Source organism: Stenella coeruleoalba (genome assembly GCF_951394435.1).
Source record: "Stenella coeruleoalba genome assembly, chromosome: 20".
Classification (NCBI taxonomy): Eukaryota; Metazoa; Chordata; class Mammalia; order Artiodactyla; family Delphinidae; genus Stenella; species Stenella coeruleoalba.
This window is the reverse complement of record NC_137166.1, coordinates 18,097,211-18,113,399: the sequence shown is the minus strand read 5'-3', so window position 1 is coordinate 18,113,399 and position 16,189 is coordinate 18,097,211. Positions and strand designations below refer to the sequence as shown.

The window sequence follows — 16,189 nt, the reverse complement described above, 5'->3', positions numbered from 1 at the left end:
AAATACATGAGTGTCCATGGTGATATTGGCAAGTCACATGGGATATGGGACAGTTCTTTGTGTCCCTGCCCCAGCCTGTAAATGCCAGTGGCATCCCCAGTCATTAGGACACCTAGAAATGCTTCCTCCAAGTTTCTACAACACCCCCTAGGGGGTGTCATCACCCCATAGGGAACCAGTTCTGGGCTTAGGGCTTACTACTATAGTTGCCTTTGGGGTGGTGGTCTGAGAGGCCCCACTGAATGTCCACTCAGGAAATGCAGGAGGCTCTGTGGGGTAGGGAAGGGGCAGTATTGTTGCTGGTGGGAGCCTCCAGCCCCCCATTGTGGGCCCTTCTGGCATCACAGCACTGCATGGGGCCTCCTCACAAAATGGCAGCTCAGGTCCTCCTTCCTGTTCTGTCCCAGGGCTTGGATTTCGAGGCCAAAAACCAGCACAACCTGTACATTGAAGTGATCAACGAGGCTCCCTTTGTGGTGAAGCTCCCAACCTCCACGGCCACCATAGTGGTCCACGTGGAGGATGTGAATGAGCCGCCTGTGTTCGTCCCACCCTCCAAAGTCATCGAGGTCCAGGAGGGCATCTCCATCGGCGAGCCTGTCTGCACCTACACCGCGCGGGACCCCGACAACGGGAGTCAGAAGATCAGGTACATAGGAGCTGGGCTTAAATTCAGCTAAATGCGTGGGTACTGTTGGATGGGTTGTTTATTATAGCCAGAGTTTGTTCTAATTGCCATAAAGACTATTAAATATTTTGAAAGTCACCCCTGTACAGGGCCTTCCGTTCCTACCCTCCATGTGGCTGAAGTCCACAGGACAGGTATTCCTGCTCCCTCTCATATGTCCCTGCTGGGACCCCACCTTCTGCTCAGGCTCCCATTTGGGGGTGAGATGCATTTTCCACGTAATCCTGCTTAGGAGCCCTGAGTCCTATGAAACCCTCTGCCTGTTGGCATGAGGAGGCTTTGAATGATGACTCCAGAACTCTAAGTATTCTGAGTGTGATTCTTCTCAACTTTTCTGCTCCAGCTACCACATCCTGAGAGACCCAGCAGGGTGGCTAGCAATGGACCCAGACAGTGGGCAGGTCACTGCTGCAGGGGTCTTGGACCGTGAGGATGAGCAGTTTGTGAGGACCAACATCTACGAAGTCATGGTCTTGGCCACGGATGATGGTGAGAGCTTCCTCCCAGCCCCTCCACATGAGCACCTTTGGAGCCAAGGACACCGCATGTTCCCTCCACAGACAGAGTGTGGTGTGGGGAAGCGGTGTCAGCAATCCTAGCTGGGAGGTCAAAGGGGTCTCTCAGAGGGGTCTTTTAAAGGGTGGTCCTAGGGTTGGCTGGTTTCAAGTTCCCTAAGACCCAGGAGTTAGGAAGTATCCTGAAGACTCCTTTCAGCCTAAGTTTGTGGTTCACTGAGCCCTGAATTGGCCTGTTGGTTTCCCCTTATGAATGATTGAAAAGGGCTGCCTGGAAAGTGTCATGATTGATTAGTGATGTCACACCATGACAGGATTGGGGGTGATGATGTAATTACCATCTCTATTTGACACATACTGAACCAAGGCCTGGAGGCAGGCGAGAGGTTACTGCAGGGCTGGGAAGCAAAACTTCCCTGAAGCTGATCAGCAAACACTGCATCAACCCTGAGGTGGCCAATAGGTTTCTCTTTGTAATAGATTGGTAGTGGCTGTCTGGATGAAGTGGCTGCAACTGTGCTGTGATCAGTTAGTAATGTCTGCCATGGACACAAAATGAGAATGATGGTATGTTTGCCATGCATTTGTCATCACTGGTTTGATCTATAATGAAGCTAGTGTTCAGAGGCTCTTGAAAGGTTACAGTTAGATAGTAAATAGGACCCTCCTGAGGCTGATTGGGTAGGTCCTGGGAGAGCTTAACATTGATTCATCAACCCAACCAAGGGCACATGCTGAAAAGAGATCATGTGTGTGATTACAAACAGGGAGCCCTCCCACCACTGGCACGGGGACCCTCCTGCTAACACTGATGGATGTCAACGACCATGGCCCGGTCCCTGAGCCCCGTCAGATCACCATCTGCAACCAAAGCCCTTTGCCTCAGGTGCTGAACATCACAGACAAGGACCTGTCCCCCCACACCTCCCCTTTCCGGGCCCGGCTCACACACGACTCGGACATCTACTGGACGGCAGAGGTCAATGAGAAAGGTAACTGAGTGGTGGTGGCAGATGGGTGTCTGCCCCCTACCAAGACCCGACACACCTTCTTGCCCCAGTGTCTTGTGGGTCACCGAATTACCAGTCTCCTCAAGAATGTCAGTTAAATGCTGCTTATTAACTTAGTGTAAGCCTTTGGAATTCCACAGGAGCCCTTAAACACCGTTCTAGCTCAACCACCTGCCTGTACAATTGGAAAAACAGGCCCAGAGACATGGGATGTGCCTTTCTCACTCTCACATAATGAGGGAGTCAGAACTCCAGCATGGGGATAACAGCTAACATGCCTGAGCATGCTTGCTGTGTGCTAGGTGCTGTGTGCTATGTGCTGTGTGCTATGCTTGCTGTGTGCTCTGTGTGCTTTAAGTAGATTCGGCTACTTAAACCTCACAACAACCCTGTAAAGAAGGTACTGTTATCTCACACATACATGCATGTGCACCCATTTTACAGATGGGGAAACCAAGGCTTACAGAAGCTTAAATATATTGCCAAGGGCATTATGGTTAGAAAATGACGGCCCCAGGATTGGAATGCAGGCAGTCTGCCATACCAGGATGCTTTGCAGCTTACCATTTATCAAACCCTGGCGATATGCAAGATGCTTTTTGTACTTTTCCATATTTAATATTTCTACCATCCTCTGTGATCAGTATTTTTATCCCTATTTACAGATGAGAATGAGGCTCAGAGAGGCTAAATAGTGTGCCCAAGGGCACAGTGTGGATAAGCAGTGGAGCAGAAATTGAAGCTGGGGTCCCTCACCCCCACATCCCTGCTCCCAGCCACCTCCCTGTCCTTCCTCTTTCCCATCCCCCTGGAGCTCCTCAGCCTTGAGTGGTTTTTCAGTTGTCACAGGACCGGAGAAGGGACTTGCTGGCATCAAGTGGGCAAGGACCCAGGTGTGTGAGAAAGAGGCATCCAGGCCCAAGTGCCAGTAAGGCCCCTGGAGAAACCCTGCTCACTCTGGTTTAAAGCATCTTCCTCTTCCTCTTGGGGCTAGAGTCCCCCAGGAGGGGAATGGGGAGCCAGAACATTCAGGTTCTGCCCCGAAGTAACAAAATGCCTGGTACCTATTACTGCTGCTGAGCCCCGCCCAGAAAGGACTGGGGAGACCTGCTTCAGACACACATCTTGTCTCATTTTTATGATTCCCGTGATTTGGGGATGTTTATCCAGCACCTTTCCTTGAGGGAACCCAAGTTGGTCTCCTGTCACCACCTTGTGGCCTAGAAGCCAATTTTCCCCCGCCCTGACTGTATCGTTTACAGAGCGTAGACTCTGGAGCCAGAATGCCTTGGTTCAAGATCCAGCCCTTCCATTTACGAGGTTCGTGGCTGTGGGCAAGTTACTGAACCTCACTGTTCTGCAGTTTCCCTACTTGTAGAATGCTGCCATGATAGTACCTACCTCCATACAATCACTGTGAAGATTAAATGAGTGCCTGAAAGGCATCTTGTCTGGTATATCAGTGCTCGGTAGACGTCAGTGGCCATCTTCACCACCACTGTTTCCCAAACAATCACAGATCTGACTCTGTCAAGTGTGAGCATTAGGCCCAAAGCTCAGTGGTGCCAACACCTGATACTAGCATTGATACCCGGTTCTTGGTTTTGACTTAGTTGTTCTATCTGACTGTGTTTTTTTGTCAGAGGAGTTAATCCAAACTCTACACCTGTGTGACCTTGGGCTGCTTACTTGACCTCCCTAAGCTTCAATGTCTGCATTTGTAAAATGAGGATAACAGAACCTGCCTCTTAAAGTTCGGGTGGATATCAGAGTTGGGCTTGGCACATAGTAAGTGTCAGTTTAGTCACTGACACCACCACCAGCACCATCATCAGCTGAGAACTCAGCCCTCCAGCGTGGGAACAGGATAGCAGGAGGGATGTTTGGGTGAAATACCCCATGTTAGCCTCTCCACTTGGTAGACCAAACATTCAGCCTACAGAACTCTCTCTGCCTGCCACTGCCGAATGGCAACAGGGTGAATTCTCCCTTCTGGCCTTTTAACTAAGAGGGTCCCAGCAAGCATGCAGAGCCTTTGAACTGAAAATGGCTTGAGGTCACTGCTGAAATAGGCCAGCAAGCCTGAAGGTGGGTGGGCTAGAAACGTGGGGTTGGTTTTGAATGTCCCAGTGATGGGGGGACACTACTGACATTTAGTGGTGAGGACTTGAATGCTCGGGAAGGTTCCTCATGATGAAGAATAGTTCCATCCAAGCTAATAGTGCCCTCTTTGAGAAACTTGGGTCTAAACGAAAGGCCTTTCTTCAGAGAGGCCTCTGACTCTGTATTTCTCACCTGCAAACACAGCCCCCCTCCCCACTCCAGGAGTGCTGCACACCCTCCCCAGAGTGGTACCCGTCGTGCAGGCCGCACTGAGGCTTGGCTTCTGCTCTGTGGCTGCCTGCTGCCCACCCCGGGCCTTTGAAGGCTGGTTAGCACAGTGCCCATTGCAGCCTCACTGCCAGCATCTCTGAACTTGTGTGCAGTCACTAATGCTGGGATAACACAGGTTAGCACCCTCTCTGCTTAACAACATCAGTTACATCACCAAGTCATATGCATTTTGGATTTATTAATAATTGATGCTCACTCAGAATATCCGTGTTTCGGATACTGAAATTCTATCATACAGTTGAGGTGTAAACATTATATTTACTATTGCAAGAGCAAAATGCTGCAATAATAAATGGTAGTGAATTTTCAAATAGGAAAGCAGGTGGCCAGTTAATGTAAATATTAAAAGATTGGGTTAGCTGTCTTTTAGGAAGAACAATGTTTGTTTGTTTTGCGGCAAGGAATAATCTAGCAGCTAATGGTACTGAGAAATTATTGGCTCTACATGCCATGACTTTTTAAAAACATCGTATTTAAAAAATGCTGTGATTATTGATTCATTTTAAATAAAGTGATGAATTTATTCTTCTATCCAAATAATCCTTTCCACAGTGGTAAATTTGGCTTTGGCCGAATATCAGTTTTTAACACTTGGTATAATGTGCTTTGGGGATATTGCTTCCTGTTGCCCAGATGCAGAGGCTGCCTCCTCAAACCTCCGTCATGGTGTGCTCAGTTCCCACCATTTGTGGTCTCCTGAGATGAATAATTATCTGTCCACTCCAGGAGACACAGTGGCCTTGTTCCTGAAGAAGTTCCTGAAGCAAGACACATACGACGTGCACCTTTCTCTGTCCGACCACGGCAACAAGGAACAGCTGACGGTGATCAGGGCCACCGTGTGCGACTGCCACGGCCATGTGGAGACCTGCCCCGAACGCTGGAAGGGGAGTTTCCTCCTCCCCATCCTGGGTGCTGTCCTGGCTCTGCTGTGTGAGTGCCGGCACCCTTCCCCTTCTGAGGACAGGATAGTTAGAAGACCTGATTCTACCCTGAACTTCACGGACTAAGGGGCCACCAACATTGTGCAACTGTTCCTTAAACTCTTAATTCCCAGAGTGTCATTCAATCCATAGATGTTTATGGAGGTTCTGGAAGGTGCCAGGCTTTGGGGATGCATTGGGGAGCAGACTCGACCCTGCTGTCAGATCATCTAGTGGCTAGAGCGGTGGTTCTGAAGTCGTGGTCTCCAACCAACAGCGTTAGCATCACCAGGAATTTGTTAGAAAGGCTAATTCTCTGGCCCACTCCTGACCTACTGATTCAGAAGCTTAGGGGTAAGACCCGGTAATCTGTGTTTTAACAAGCCCTTCAGGGGATTCTGATGCATGTTAGAGCTTGAGAGCCATTGGTCTAGTGAGCAGAAATGTTTAGTTAAAAACTAATTTCTTTGCTCTAAAGGTAGAACCTATCACATTTGCTTTTTTCACTCTCTGAATTGTCCTTACACAGAAAACATGCATTCAATCACATATGAATACAAGAGCAAGCTTTAGTTAGTCATCATACTGTGTAGCAAGCACTGTTAGGCGCTGAGGGTACAACTCTTAACAAAACAGACCAGTCCCTGCCTTCATGGAGCTTACTTTCCAGTGCAGCGAGCAGACGACAAATAATCTGGCAGAGAAATAGGTGTTGCTATGGATTAAAAAAAAGTTGGGTAAGGAGGTGAGAACCCATGGGCTCCCAAAGAAGGCTAGGTCAGTTTTGTCTGGCCAGAGGGAGACAGTGGTTCCACCGGCAGGCAAAAAAAGGGATAAAGCTAAACAGTGGCTCTACCCTCTTACATTAAACAGCCATAGAGAGGGCCAGGGGGTACCCTCCTCATATGGGATTAACTGGGGGTAAGGCGAGCAACTAGGCACTAGCTGGCCAGTCCCCACTGTGTCCAAATAGACTGTCAGCCTTTCAAACCATATTACTAAAACCTAGTCCCTCTCTTAAAATGCCAAAATAGCATTTGCACCTAAGTTCACATTACTGCGTTATATCAAAGTTGCACTGTCTTGCTTTTTTTTTTTTTTTTGCGGTACACGGGCCTCTCACTGCTGTGGCCTCTCCCGTTGCGGAGCACAGGCTCCAGACGCGCAGGCCCAGTGGCCATGGCTCATGGGCCCAGCCGCTCCGCAGCATGTGGGATCTTCCCGGACCGGGGCATGAACCCGTGTCCCCTGCATCAGCAGGCGGACCCACAACCACTGCACCACCAGGGAAGCCCACACTGTCTTGCTTTTAACTTAAAGTCTGTGGTTATTAGAGGACACCTAGTGACTGAAAAAGAGTCATGTTGAAAAGCAACATCTGCTGGGAGATTCCCATCCCCACAAAGGAGGGTTTCCTTAAGGACCAGTACCACCAATATGGGAAGACTGACAGTAAAATGATACAGAATTACAGGTGGGGGAATGGAGTCAGAATGCCAGTAGGAAGAGGTGATTTTAAGCTGAGAGCTCAAGGGTGAGAGCCATGCATAGGCATAGAGAGTGTTCCAGGTGAGGCACGAGCCTGGTTGAAGGTTCTGAAGTGGGAGACTGCTGGGTATATTTGAGGAACCCCGAGGAGGCCAATGTGACTAGACTTGGGTGGCAGGGAGGCTTGGAGACAGGCAGGGGCCAGTCCTGTAGGCTTGATGGGAGTCAGGGATTTTCCTAGGTGCAAGGGGGCCACTGAAGTGTGTTAAGCTCTGGCAACTGAATAGAGGGGTCTAGAATTAGATGGGGCTCTGGGGGTTTGTGGGTCCTGGCCAGCCGTGTGGTTGCTGGGGGGTGAATATTCACACTCCCCATCTCTTGCAGTCCTCCTGCTGGTGCTCCTGTTTTTGGTGAGAAAGAAACGGAAGATCAAGGAGCCCCTTCTGCTCCCAGAAGACGACACCCGTGACAACGTCTTCTACTACGGCGAAGAGGGGGGTGGCGAGGAGGACCAGGTGGGGCACTGGGGGGTCTGGGGGTCGGGAGGTGGATGGCCCCCACAGCCACTGGCAGGGATGGTTGGGTCAACCAATTAACCATGTCAGCTGCGTCAACCAGACCCTGGTCTGAAGCATCTGTCTTCTGAGAGGGTGTCTGGTCCATGGCTCTAGTCTCTTTGGCCCCAGCCACCTTGACCTTGAACCTGTGCTTAACTGGGGAGGAGGGGGTTTGGAAACTAGGGCTTTCAGAGATCTCTGACATTATCTGTCTTCTAAGACCTACCCATGAACCAGAACATCCAAATGGTACGGAACTAGGGTGAAATGTAAACGGGGGGAGTGGAAGGGTCCTTCTCCATCCCATGACCTTCCCCTTTCATGAAGGACTATGACATCACCCAACTCCACCGGGGCCTGGAGGCCCGGCCTGAGTTGGTTCTCCGCAACGATGTGGTGCCAACCTTCATCCCCACACCCGCATACCGTCCACGGCCAGCCAACCCAGATGAAATTGGCAACTTCATCATCGAGGTGAGGCATGGGGGGCCATCCTAGGGCAGCCCTTTATTCAAGCATCAGCAGCACGAGCACAGACGGGCTTGGGGTCTTGGCTCTGGGTTCAAATCCTGACTCTACCTCCAACCTGCCGTGTGACCTCTGGCATATTTGAGTAACTTCTGAGCTTCTGTTCCTCTTCCGTAAAACCCTAAGTTTCAGAGTGGTTAAGAATAGGTTAGGAATTATTTTTTTATTCAGCAAATGTAGTGGTTGTCAGGAGAAAACTCTGGAGCCAGACTCCCTGGATTTGAATTTTTAAAGATCTCAGGTGATTCCAGTCTGGAGCAGAGTTGGTGTCCTCTGTCCTAGGGTGCTTTAGGGGTTGGATGCAGGACCACTTGGAACCGTGCTAGCACAGGGAACATCAAACATGGAGCCTCTGACTCACCCCCTGAGACTGTGATTCAGTTGATCCGGATGTGACTGGAGCTTCAGAATTCTTTTAAAGATTCCCAGATAATTTAAGTTTGGGAACCGCTGGCCTGGTACCTAACATGTATTAGGTAATGATAGCTACTGTTGCTAATAGCTAAGTGTATCTGATATTCTCAATTCTGGTCACATATTTGATTTATCTGAGGAATTTTGAAAAATATCAGTGCCTGGGACCCAGACATTCATTTTTTTTAGGCTCTGATGTTTTTTAGTTCCCCAAAGAAATCAGATATATAGCCAGGGTTGTGAGAACCACAACCTAGGCACATAGAAGATGAGTGATATGAGCCTAGCACAGCCTGGTACCTTGATAGCAGTCAGTTAAAGGAGGTTTTTAATACGAGGGAGGGGAGGAGGAGGGAGAGATGGGAGGGGAGGGAGGAAAGAAGGAAGGAGGGGAGGATGGATGGATTTGGGGAGTTCAAGGAAGCAGCAGTGGGCACAGAGCTCAGTGGGTGGTCAGGATACCTCACTTTGGCTTGAACCCTTCTTACCTTTCTTGCTTTCTAGAAATAGCCTGGTGGTCAGACTCTGTTCTTTAGCCTGAGCATATTTGAGAATCCTGTGCAAAAACAGAAGTGGCTGGGGAAAGTTGCTCTGGGCAACTTTGCCTTGGAGCCAAATAACCAGGAGATTTTCCCTCCAGTTAGATGAAGACAGTTTCCGGAATATCTGTGTTGGACAGTTTGCAGATACTGTCTCAATTAATGCCTGCCTGCATCAACTCTGCAGAGTAGGAAACCTGTTGTCTTCCTCATTTCACAAATGAGGAAATAGTGTTCCACTATATGCCAGGTACTATGCTAATAAGTGCTTTTATATTTACGTATATTCATTTATTCCTCTAAAACTATAAGAAGTCTTCCCATTTTAGAGATGAGGGGGGAAAAAATGGCACGGAGAGGTTAAGTTTACACATCGTGTGTGCAGTCTGATTTCAGAGCCCCCACCCTGAACTGCTGGCCTGTCACACTGAGCGCTCGCTCCAGGCTGGGCCCTGTGCTGAGGATTTATGTGCATTATTTCATTTTCAACCTTCAAAACCTTAAAGGAGGGGAGAGCTGGCTTCGCAGATGGAGAAATGCAGGCTCAGTTAACTTGCCGGGGCTCTCACAGCTGCCAGGTGTCTGATCCCGCAGCTCCTAACCCCCTGCTCTCTGTCCCCCAGAACCTGAAGGCGGCCAACACGGACCCCACGGCCCCACCCTATGACTCCCTGTTGGTGTTCGACTATGAGGGCAGCGGCTCCGATGCCGCCTCCCTGAGTTCGCTCACCTCCTCTGCTTCCGACCAGGACCAAGACTACGACTATCTGAATGAATGGGGCAGCCGCTTCAAGAAGCTGGCAGACATGTATGGCGGGGGCCAGGATGACTAGGCCTCCCTGCCTGCAGCGCCGGGGGCCTAAACACCAGGCCCGCAGCTGCATCTCCAAGGGGTCTCCGTCCCCACCTCGGCCAGGGACTTCGAAGCTTGTTGAGAAGTAGCCTTAGCAACTTGGAGGGAAGAGGCGTGACGTTAAAGGGGCAGGTTTCTAAGCCTTTCAGCATGGAGGGACCCGGGCAGTTTGATTTCAACAGTGAAAACCTCTTAGCCTCGGCCAGGGCTGCTGAATTTCCGGGAGTCTCTCCCCTGCCGTAAGATGCTCAGCCCTGTGTACCGGGCCTGGACTGACTCTGACTCCCCCATGTTGACGTTCTCTCTGGAATGGACCCTCCTCCTTAGAAAGAGGCCTCTTATTGCAATCTGGATTTTTTTTTCTTTTAATGCTATTTTCAAAAAGTTAGAACCAGGTCCTCAGCCGCCCCTGGGGTCCTCCAGAAGCCCAGGCCAGAGCTGCCTGGCTCATGTGCCCTCACGCGTTGCATTTCTCTCTGATGTCTGGACCCCGAGGCCTCCTGTTTGAATGGATTACTGCGTTTTTATACCGAGCGTGTTTAGGTGGTCCTTTATTTTTTACTTTCCCTATCGAGTGCTGTAGAGGAAGGGTGATGACAATGCTGTAAATGTACTAGAACTTTTTTATTAAAGGAACTTTTCCCAGAGGTGCCAGGGGAGTGAACTTTTTTTTTAATAGCAGTTTATTGACGTATAATTCACACACCATATCATTTACCCATTTAAATTGTACAATTCAGTGGTTTTCGAGAACTTTGAGAGTTGTGCAAGGGGGAGAAAATGCTTTTAGCCCTGCGGGCTTCCCCCCAGCTTCCTCCTGATGGTAGAGGAAGCTCAGGATCTGTTGACAGGCCCAGGTAGGGGCAAACCTTCTGCTGTCCTCCCTACAGATTCAGAACTGCTAACTCTGTGTGAGAACCGTTAACTTGCTTACCCCTGGGCTTAGCGGCACCAGGGCTGCAGGCGATGTCTTTTCTGGACCAGTGGCTGCACACATACGTGGTGCAGTACGTGAAGATTTCCTCTCCTGTTCTGTGGGCTCTGTGTCGAAAGGCAGGGATTGGGGAGAATCTGGCTCCGCTCCTTCCCAGCAAGTCCCTTAACCTCTACCTGCCTCAGATTTTTCATGTATAAAATGGGGAGTTTTCATGGAGATTAAGTGAATTAACATCTGGCACATGGTAAGCGCTCTCTGTGTTCATTGGTAACAGCTACCATTTATTCAGTACTTTTTAGACCCAAACAGCCCTTAACTTCAATTACTTCCTCTAAACAAATCCTCACAGTCACCCTCTGAGGGGATCTTCCTCCTTTAAAGAATGGCCTCATTGTGTTTTTTTTAAATGATGCCTGATCATCATCAAAATCAAGCCAGACAGAAAATTAGAGAACTCACCCAGGATGTCAATGAAATTGGAACATTCCTGACAACACCAGGGCACAGATGCAGGAATAAGGATGAAGAGGCAGCAGGGATACCATGTGTGTCTTTGTTAAAGCGAAGTTTTAAATTTGTCTTTGCAATGAACCAGAAGAAAAGAATCCGAAGTGAAGCTGAAAATGTCGCTGAAGTTGAAATCAATGTGTCCTTCCTGCAGGAGTGACTGATTCTTTAAAGCAATGGTACTCCAAGCGCGGTTCCTGGGCCAGCAGCGTCGGCATCGCCTGCCGAATCAGAAACTCTGCAAGCAGGACCCTGCAATCTTGTCTAACAAGCCTTCCAGGTGATTCTGATGCACCCGTGAGTTTAAGACCAAGGCTCTGAAGCGTGAGGCCGTGGGTGTCCTGAAGCCTCAGGCCCTGGATGGGGAAGTTTAAAGGGAACTGAGTCTGCTAAGAAAGCTCCTTGGTCCGTAGCACCTGAGCCCACGGTCACAGCACCTCCTGCCTCTCCCTCAAGCTGCAGCATCTGGCTCCCGCAGCCTCAGCTTCCCCTCTACCAGGGCCCTGCTGCTACTGCTGCTAAGGTTGTGCGGGGAGGATTAGGTGTCTCAGCCAGCAAACACCTGCTGCCCCTTATCTTAAATGCCTCTCTGAGAAGCCTGAATAAAGCCTGAAACCCTATCTTCAGCTGAGACTAATAATAAAACCAAGGAGCCACTGTGCAGGCTGACCTTCCTCCCCTGAGATTTTTGGAGGGAGCGGAGGAGCAAAAGCAGCCTTTCCTAGCCAAGCCTCGTCTCTGCGGGTGGATCTGGATTCCCTTGGTGATGGAACCCGCCACCAGCCCCTGAGTGACTTGGAAGGAACGAGCCTGGGCTGTGCGACAGGGCTGGATGTTATGTCACTCTCTCACTCGGGACCTGCGTCTCATCTGAAAAATGGACTCTGGTCTTTAGGGCCTATAATAATAAGTCAAACTATTTGCAGCTGGTAGGTCTCCAGTGCTAACCACTGAGTGAGTGCTGACTGTAAATAACCAGTGTGGCCCATACCAATGGGGACCACCTGCATGTTTGCTCTGCCTCCCCTGAATGTGAATCTTTCACAGTTTGAGGTCTAACAGTTGAACGTGCATCCTTCCAATCTTTTCCCCCCTATGCGTTACATACACATTTGGCATTATATCTTTTCATAACAGGATGTAAAAGGATTGCCTTATCGTCTCCATCACATCTAGTTGGGATGTGCTGGCATGTATGTAATCTTACTGCCATCCATGGACATTAGTACTTGTAGTTTTTCGCCCTTAACAATGATAAAATAAATTCCCTGGAGCATCCATCTCCTCAGATGCTTCAAAGCCAGCCTTCTTGGACTTCCCTGGCGGTCCAGTGGTTAAGACTCCGCGCTTCCACTACAGGGGGTGTGGGTTCGCTCCCCGGTTGGGGAACTAAGATCCTGCGTGCCACGCAGTATAGCCGAAAAAGAAAAAAGCCAGCCCTCCAACTGGGGAGGGGTGAGGGGGCCTGTGGTCCTGGTTGTGATCGAGGCTGCCTAATTCTAAGTGGAGGGTTCAGACAGGTTGGTGCTGAAAGGACCCCTCAGGCTCATTCTATTAAATGATTTTCCCCCAGACTTAAAGCCAAAGTTGCAGAACCCAAGTCCAACAAAGAAAATAATTGAAGTAAAGCTGTGGGAAGAAGGAGTCAGGGTGCCCAGAGACCTGCCTTTGGCCTCATCCTCCCAGTGTTTCTCCTTAAGAACCCAAATGCAGAGCATTTTGAAAATTGCCCCCAATCTACCCCTGTCATTTTTCAGGTTGGAAAAGATAGAGGTTCCAAAAGCAGGGACTCCCCAAGATCGCTCCAGCGGGGCAGAGATGGGCAGAACCCAAGCCTCACTTCTCACCATGCCTTTTCCCTGGTGGCTGACCTGACAATCTTTTTTTTCCTCCCCAAAAGGCTGAAGATAGGAGCCATCTCACCAGGTGGGCTTTGCCAGTCCCTGAAGGGGCTTGAGGGGATGGATTTCATCCCCGGAAGGTTGGCAAGTAGCTGAGGCCTCAAATTCCTGGCTTCCTATGCTAGACATGGACTTTCCTTAACCACAGGCCCACACAGGGATGCAGCAAGAAGACCCAGGTAGGGAAATGCTGAGGGATGGCCAGTAAGGGGGGGCCCTGAGGTCAGCCGGGCAACGGTCCTGCCATTGAAAGGGTGGGGGCAGTCACCCTGGGAAGCCCCTTGGGCAGCTCACGCCCTTTGTGTCCAGTTCCAGACCCACTGGGGGCTCCACTCCTTCTGGCTAAAGGCAGAGCCTACCTCCCACCTCCCACGAAAATAATCCACCCAGGAGGCGTGGTTCTGGGCACAGGTTCAAATCCCAGCACCTCCAGGCACGATGCCTTAGGCTAATCACTTAACCTTTCTGTGCCTCACTTTCTTCACCTGGAAGGTGGAGGAGTAAATGAGTCAGTATCTGTGAAGCGCTTAGAACGGTGCTTGGCACAGGAGCGCTGCCTAAGTGTTGTTCTTATCACTGCATGGTGGTGGCTGACAGACTGACAGCGTTGGGTGCTGCTCCTTTATCTCCACACTCACAGCTTGGGCGGAAACAGCCCTTCCTACCCTTAGCGTTCCGACTGCAGAAAGGGACGTCCGTGGTTAGGGTGGCTGTGGCTTCCCCGAAGGCCCTTCCCCTCTGCGCCCAGCAGAGGGCACCATCCACTCGAACCACAGCACGGCCAGCGCCTCCCAGCCTGGCCGCTGAGGGCTAGGGAAGCTGAGGGTGGAACAGCCACACTGGCTGCCATGCAGCAGGAACTGCCTTGGACACTGTGATGGTGATGGTGACGGTGATAGTGGCGGCGGTCACTGTTTATCGGGTGGTGACTGGCCGTGCCCTTCACGCATGCGGCCACACATGTGGCCGTGCCCTTCACACAAGTGACAGAGACAGTTTTGGGGTCCAGGTCTCCTTAATTCCCTAGTATGCGCTCTTTTTACCAGTAGGAAAAAACTCCAGCTACATTGGGAACATGGGGCAGGCAGGCAGTGGAGGAGGCTCTTCAGGTATGGCCTAGCCTCCTCCACAGCAGAGCTGGCCCCACCTGACCCTGAGACTCTAAGGTCCTGACACACAAAAGCCACAGCATTTCCAACTGCATCTGGGGCATGTGGGGCATCACCCCAGGACTTCTTTATTCCTTAATTTAACAACTGTTAATTGAGTATGCGTTCTATGCCAGGCACTGTTCTAGGTTGCAGGGGATACAGAAATGCAGAAAACTTAAAAATCCCAGCCCTAATATATGGGGGGCTCCGGGAAAAAAAAATGTGTAGGGCCCACCTACCATGTGAGTCTCGGTCAAAAACTGTTAAATAAAAGATACCCTATCTTCCTACATAGACAAGCATGTCTTCATGGCGATCCGGAAGGCCAGGTTTTAATCTGGATTCCCAGACACCTAGAGTACTAGGCAGAATGCGGCTGCACAGGCAGAGTTAGACCCCAGCCCAGGAGCGGTGGTCAGCCTACTACTCTACCTACCCCAGGCTCCATCCTACACCATGAGGGTCCTTGTGCACGTGTGTGTGTGTGTGTGTGTGTGTATTACCCAGCCCACCTGTCCAAGCTCTGTCCACCGACCTACACAAATAGCTTTCCACTGACCACCCCTTGGGCCTAGGAGTACACACCTGGGCTGTGCTGGCTGCCCTCAGGACAGACCTAGGGAGGGCCTGGGACAGTTTATGCAGGGAATGGTCTAGAGGGCAGGGTGGGGGGCACAGGTTCTAGCAGTCACAGCTCCTTAGCTCCATAGGAGGGGCAGGAGGGCCAGAGCAGAGCCTTCTAATGCACAGGGCGAAGGCCCTTCCTGCCCAGTCTAAGGGCGATCCTGCTGACATTCCGTGGGAGACAGACAATAAACAAGATGACTCGGCAATATGGATGGTACAGTGAAAGGTGAGGCTATAGAGGAAGATGAAGCTGGGGTGGGGCATAGGATGTAAGGGGTTGGGGTGAGGGTTCAGTTCTAGTAGTCAGGAAAGGCCTTGCTGATGTTGACTTTAAAATTATGTGCAACGTGAGAGTTGCGAGTCAAGGGTTTTTTTTTTATAAATTTATTTATGTTTTATTTATTTATTTTTGGCTGTGTTGGGTCTTCCTTGCTGCGCGTGGGCTTTCTCTAGTTGTGGTGAGTGGGGGCTCTTCATTGCAGTGCACAGGCTTCTTGTTGCAGCGGCTTCTCTTGTTGTGGAGCATGGGCTCTAGGCGCGCGGGCTTCAGTAGTTGTGGCACGTGGGCTCAGTAGTTGTGGCACGCAAGCTCTAGAGCGCAGGCTGAGTAGTTGTGACATACGGGCTTAGTTTCTCCATGGCATGTAGGGATCTTCCCGGACCAGGGCTCGAACCCATGTCCGCTACATTGGCAGGCGGATTCTTAACCACTGTGCCACCAGGGAAGCCCCCCAGCAAGTTAAGTTTTATTTGGGGCAAAATGAGGACTGCAGCCCAGGAGACAGCGTTTCAGATAGCTCTGAGAAACTGCTCAAGGAGGCGAGGGGAGGAGCCAGGATATTTTTCGAGTTTTGCAACAAAGGGCAGGTAGTCGGGAGTATCAGAAGGTTATAGTTAATTAAAGAAAACCAGATATCTCAAGTTAAGGAATTTAGTGCTTTTCTATGTATGGGAAGATGCAAGAGTCTGGGCTCACTGAAATCATTCCTTTGATATGCACCTCAACCATCTGGGGCCAGTATCTTGTGTTTTCACTTCCTGAGTTTCCTCAGGGCTCACCAGGTCTTGTTGGAGGGCTGCAATCACTGATGACTGTGACATCCTTTGTTTATTGATATGGCAGGAACTATTCCGTTTCTCACTGAGAAGGGAGCATT

At 50.3% G+C, this 16,189-nt stretch overlaps 1 protein-coding gene across 11 annotated transcripts in view; it reads left to right on the top strand.

Moving 5' to 3' along the window:
* CDH3 (cadherin 3) overlaps positions 1 to 16,189 on the top strand; it is a 136,232-nt gene that overhangs the window by 97,687 nt on the left and 22,356 nt on the right. For 8 of the 11 annotated variants that reach the window (XM_079908488.1, XM_079908486.1, XM_079908489.1 and 5 more), the window contains 7 exons: positions 408 to 649; positions 1,032 to 1,177; positions 1,971 to 2,195; positions 5,334 to 5,540; positions 7,403 to 7,533; positions 7,903 to 8,049; positions 9,680 to 10,813. In XM_079908488.1, the coding sequence (XP_079764614.1) occupies positions 408 to 649; positions 1,032 to 1,177; positions 1,971 to 2,195; positions 5,334 to 5,540; positions 7,403 to 7,533; positions 7,903 to 8,049; positions 9,680 to 9,889 (1,308 nt within the window). In that variant the 3' untranslated portion in view covers positions 9,890 to 10,813. Of the gene's footprint in view, positions 1 to 407; positions 650 to 1,031; positions 1,178 to 1,970; positions 2,196 to 5,333; positions 5,541 to 7,402; positions 7,534 to 7,902; positions 8,050 to 9,679; positions 10,814 to 13,253; positions 13,465 to 16,189 lie in introns of those variants that run through there. The other 3 variants (XR_013825375.1, XR_013825376.1, XM_079908485.1) reach the window with 2 other exon arrangements.